The following is a 5,934-nucleotide window of genomic DNA, read 5'->3' on the forward strand; positions in this document are numbered from 1 at the left end:
TGCTCCTGTGCTCCTTCTCGGGTCTCCTCGCCTCGCTGTGTGGACAGAGGAGCGGCTGACAGCTCGGTGATGACAGGGGATGGTGGAGGAGCTGAGGGCGGAGCAGGTTGTCTCCTCTCGGCTCCTCACTCCTCACCCGGGGCTTGCACCATGTTTTGTTTCCGCATGTGGTGGACTGTAACAAAGTACACGTACTCTTAAGTACTGCATCATTCTAAGTTGCTTGTTCCTTACAAGATGGATGGATTTGGATTCAGTGTTGGTGTTATTGTGTTTTTCTATTCCACAAGTGTTATGTGCATGAAGACAGATTTAAATGGAGATAAAAGGTGATTTCAAGTTAATGTTATATTATTATAGTAGTACTACTAATACAATAGTAGCAGTTGTAGTAGTAGAATTAGTGTATTCTCTAAATGAACTTTCATCGGCAGTCCTTTTCCAGATGTTGATAAGCATCCTGCTGTGTTTGAATGTAGTACAATGATAATGCTTGTACACAGATGTTAGTTATCTCTGACTGTAAGAATACATGCAGTTAATGATCAAATAGAGTATGTAAGTGGACGTCTTTGTGTGTAAACAAATGACCCCGGCACATCTCACTCTCTGACCCTATGGAGACAAATATTAACAGAGCTGGAGGAGACTGTTTTCTGCTTTGATGTGTAGAACCCTCAAGCAACAAGTGCAGTGATAATGTGCTAAAATATGAAATCTTTTTCTTTTTGAGTTCCCCCCAAAACAAATGGAATATTCACCATCTCTGAGAACCTGTCAGCTCCTCACGGAGAAGGTGTTAATACGGAGTGATGTGACTGTGAAGCATGTGTGACAACCAGTGATTCAACCTCATCACATGTCTCAGCTTGTCCTGTCTGCCTGGACTGGGAGACGTGGGAAATGATTGGTTCCAGGACAGTCACATGCTCACTTCTCTTTTCGTTTTAAATTGTAACTAATAACACATTATGCTGATAAGAATACAGATGGTCTTTAGGCACAATGAGTACAACAACCTCACTTACAAAAAACAGACAGATGTCTCTTTCAAGCTCATCCATCCACTGTCCTATCGAGCTACTGTACATGTATTTTCATGTGAACGTTTGCAGTATTTACCATTTCTTGTGAAATGAAAAAGAAAATAAGATTAGATTAGATTAGATTCAACTTTATTGTCATGGCACATGTCACAAGTACAGTTTACAGTTGTATATAGTACAGAAAAAAGATAGTCACACAACCAATCAGTCAAGTAAACTTTGCAGCTCTGTTGTATTGAGCGACTTAGAGATTTATCGCCATCATGTGGTTGGTTTTTAGCAGTGCATCTGTTTGGGATAATTGCATACTCTGTGCTTCAGTAAAATCTTACACAGGCGGTGAAAGGGTTAATTAGTTCATGCTCAGCAAAACCCTCCTGCCTCGATTTAAGGTCATCAGCAGAAAACCACAGGAAGAAGGATGAGCTGCCTCACCGCTGGAGGATGCATGTCGTCCTCGTGCAATGTGTAGCACATTAACGTTTGCTATAATCAATTCGATGACACTGTTTGAACTGTCAGGCGACAAGCCTCTGTTGTCAAAGTCCACGTTGTGGTTTGAGCAGTTTTTCACTCCTGCAGGATCCATTGTGACGGGATGAGCCTGTTGTAGAAGGTGAGGCTGGATCAGCATCTCTCTCATCCTCTCTTTGGCATTTCACCGACTTTACCATGTACAATTATTTCTAAACTGTTCCTCTTTTTAGCCACGAGAGTCAGAAAAAGCCCACAAGATATTTGAGATACAGTTTGATTGTGTTACAGACAATTTACGGAGTAATAAAGCTAATCTATGCAGCTCACAACATTTCTGTATTCAGACTCTTGTAAAAATGTGTGTTGTTTTTCCAAAGATCATTACAGATCATAATGTCAGCCTCCTCTGACACTTTGATGTTTCGTCTCCCCACCCACGGTGAGGCCATCCTTAGCAAAATGAACACTCTGAGAGAGGATCACCGCTTCTGTGATGTCACACTCCTTATCGGGGGTCTACGAGGCACCGCCGTCCAGCAATTCCATGGCCACAGAGTGGTGCTTGCAGCGTCCTCAGACTTCCTGCGTGACCAATTCGTGCTCCATGAGGGCCAGGCAGAGCTGAGCGTGGGTGTAGTTTCCAGCGTGGAGGTCGGTGAGAGACTGCTCCTGTCCTGCTACACCGGGCTCCTGGAGGTACATTAGAAACTGCAGCATCTCTGAGCTGTACAGTAACAACAGAGCAGTGTATACAGAATATAACCAGCTCTAGAGTCATAGAATCAAAACAGATAAACAGCACATTATGATATGAAAAGATATGAAGAGAAGACTTCCATCAGGGGTTGTGGGTCTGTTCTTGCATGCAGCTTTAAAGTGTTCAAGTGGGATTATGGCAACAGTCTTATTCCGTTGTTTTTCTACATCATTATTCAGCATTTTCCTTTATTTCCATAATTTATCTACTCCAGGTCCCTCTGAGGGAGTTGGTGAACTACCTCACTACAGCCAGCAGCCTTCAGATGAGCCAGGTGGTGGAGAAGTGTGCCCAGGCTGTCTCCCAGTACCTCAGTCCAACTCTAGCTTTCCTGAATCAGGAGATACGATCAGAGGAGAAGGAAATCCTGCAGCCAGACGGTGGTTGGCCAGACCTCAGCTCCAAAAATCAGGAGGAAAGGGATGGAGCCCAACCCAACAACAGTATCCAGGAAGCAAACAGAGAGGAAGGTGGTACAATTGTGATTCAGTCCAAGTCCAGGCTCTGCCAAGGAGCGAAGGCGGAAAGTCAAGGACTGAGGGCGGAAAGAGAGGAGAGGAGGGAGGTAAGAGCTAAAATACAGTCATCTGAAGATGCAGCCTGTTGTTTCAATACCCGGGAGTCAGAGGAAGGTAGAGACATCCAGCAAATCACCCAAGCTGTTCACACAAATGAGCAATCCTCTCAAGTTCACAACACGCCAGGTGTCCTGAGATATGCTCAACATGAAGAGGGGCTGCACGGCTCCCAAAACCCAAATGAAAAACTCTCAGCTCAACTGCAAGAATGTCGGGAGCAGATGGACTCCGGTTTATTCTGCCTCTCTGGAGCACATCTGTCAAAAGGTCACAGAACTGTAGATGAGCTGACAGAAGGTTCAGAGAGCACATCAGTCCAGAGGCCGTACCTGTGCAGGAGGTGTGACAGAGTCTTCCAACACCTGGAAAGCTACGCGGGACACCTGAAGGAGCACAGACAGCACCTGTGTTTGGTCTGTGGGGAAGGCTTCACCCACAGGAGCACCCTGTCTCACCACATACGCGTCCACACCGGTGTCAAACCTCTCAGGTGCCCGCTGTGCCACAAGACATTTTCTCACAAGGCCCCACTGCAAGACCACTTCAACCTGCACACAGGGGACAAGCCCCACAAGTGTAACTACTGTGCAATGCAGTTTGCACACAAGCCAGGCCTCAGGCGCCACCTGAAGGAAACTCATGGTAAGAGTAGCCTGCAGAACAAGCTTGAGGAGGCAGAAGAGGACTGACAATGAAGTTGCGGTTTAACGCTTATGTTCTGTTAATGAAGTTCTTAAAGAAAGAAAAGAAAAGAAAAAAATCTGATGATTATTGCAACAAATCCCCCATTTTCCGGTCATGTTTCCTCTTATTGTGAAAGAAATTGTAATCAGATGAATTGATTGATTGACGGATTTCTTCATTCATACATTCTCCCTGCATTGCAGTGAGGCTTTAAAGCTTCACCATTTGACCCGACTGAAATTGTGTGCAGCTCACTGAGCATTATGTTATCAGTGAGTGGGTTGTCCCACATGGCTGAGAGGGTTTTCATGCTCCCTCACTGTGTTCTCTCCCTTCACGAGTCTCCTCATTCTCCGTCTTTTATCCTTTTGGCCCCAAAATGCCACTCATGTAAGTGAATGGAACACTACCATCTGAGATGCCATGGGCAGGGAGTATGTGACTCTTTGGGCAGACGAAGAATGAATGCACAGTGGAAGAGACACAAAATATAGGGTTAGATATATTTAAGTATCTGAAGTGTATCTACTACTTTCACTTTGCATCATGAGAGATTCCCATCACATACCTCAGAAAACGTTTCTTACAGTAATCCTGTGAGCAAAATACAGCTGCCCAAATTTCTCTTGATGAACGTAAATCATACTTCACATGTGGTTCAAAATTTAAAGAAGAGCTTTCATGTGGTTTGATCACGTGATTGTTCCTCTGATGTCAAATCTTCTTTCTGCCTGAAGTAAGTCTAAATGCATACAGTACATGCACACATCCATGCACACACCGTTTTACATACAAACACACAAACAGTGAATGTGGTATCCAGGGCACATCCATTATGAATGACAGATAGAGGTTTAAAATATGATGAAGATGAACTTCATGGGAAACATAGAGGGTGGATGAGTAGATCTAGATCTGGTCTGGCCACATACAATTTGTAAGTAAGGCGTTTTTTATTTTGTGTGATTTTCATTAATTAGGGACACAATACTTATTTCTGGATTTCTGAACGGTAAAAAAAGTAATTTAGATTCATCTGTCTGTATTGTAAGAATGTCTAATGCCTCCATACTTAGCAGACTAGTCTCACTAGGGCCAGGTTTTCTAGAAAACGGTGGCACTATGATGTGAAGTTGAGATGTTAAACGTTAATTTGTGGTTAACTTCAGGTTAATGTTATGTAGTGTGCTGACCTCTTGAACCCCTGTCTGCAGCTCTGACTGAGCACAACTTCCATGATGCCAGCCGCTAACTTCAGTCAGCAACACAGAAAAGAAGCAACCAAATAAAACATCCAGGCAGATAGGTTTAATTAACATTTAACTTATGAGGAATTATTGTTAACATCTTGTGCCACAGACACTGGTGTCTGGATGCTGCTGCAACAACAGTGATGATATTACATGTTTAATAGAAACACACAGTTTTGTTTTGGAATAATGCATCATAGCTTAAAGCACTGTTGCTATTGACTTCAATAAGTTACAACAATAATAATACAATCATAAATAAATATATACATATATGTTCATAAGTATGACATACCCTTCCTTGACTGCAGTGAACAGCAGGTCATTGGAGAAAGAGTGGTGATAAACACCAGATGTAAAACCACATGGTCAATGAGCCAGTTGAATAAGGAGATGAACGTCTATTGTATTGTACAGGATGAAGTTATCCAGCTCATAGCATTAAAACCTTCATAAGCTCGTCAACATAATCCATTGTTTTTACTGAACAAATACAATCTGTTGATAATCTAACAGGAATAGAGATGGAATAATATAAACAACTGGCTGAATTTGAATATTTTCACATATTATTTTAGTGAGGTCAACTCATCTCAAAATGTATTCTTACTGAATGGCTTTTACTTGAGTGTTTATGGCTTCATTCTTTTGCCATTCATTTTAAATGATGTTCATCTGTTGTCAGTGATTTTAAATGTTATATCAATTGCTGTATTTGATCTTTTAATGTTATGTCCTTGTATTTATTTGTCCTGGTGCTATTATTATTATTAGTATTATTGTTCAATTAAATTTAATTATTGATTATAATAATAACTGTCACCAAAGTCAACTCAAAGTATTGTTTGTATTATTGAACCTGAGTAAACTGAGATATGGAGCACACACTGAGCTGATGCACTTTCTCTTCTGCTCCACTTCTCTAAACTCTGCGATAGAACGAGCGTCACTGTGTGTGTGTGTGTGTGTGTGTGTGTGTGTGTTTGTGTGTGTGAACTTCCTCCTGACAGGCGCACTTGTCGAAGCGCATCCTCCGCCGCCGCCTCTCGGTCTGTTCCTTTAAACGCAGACAGCCCACGCCTCGAAAAGCGGCTTGTTCCGGCTAGCCCCTTTACATCGTTTTTATCCTTGCTCTCAACATT

The 5,934-nt window shown here is 42.5% G+C and overlaps 1 protein-coding gene across 1 annotated transcript; it reads left to right on the plus strand.

The window, feature by feature from the left end:
• The first annotated feature begins 58 nt into the window (after positions 1-58).
• On the plus strand, positions 59-3,681 carry LOC109626082 (zinc finger and BTB domain-containing protein 26-like). Its single transcript, XM_020081744.2, has 3 exons — positions 59-1,662; positions 1,901-2,219; positions 2,495-3,681. Exons 2-3 carry the CDS (start codon positions 1,917-1,919, stop codon positions 3,545-3,547), a joined length of 1,356 nt encoding a protein of 451 aa, XP_019937303.2. The 5' UTR covers positions 59-1,662; positions 1,901-1,916; the 3' UTR covers positions 3,548-3,681.
• Positions 3,682-5,934: the final 2,253 nt, after the last annotated feature.

Source organism: Paralichthys olivaceus, chromosome 18 (assembly GCF_024713975.1).
Source record: "Paralichthys olivaceus isolate ysfri-2021 chromosome 18, ASM2471397v2, whole genome shotgun sequence".
NCBI classification, from domain to species: domain Eukaryota; kingdom Metazoa; phylum Chordata; class Actinopteri; order Pleuronectiformes; family Paralichthyidae; genus Paralichthys; species Paralichthys olivaceus.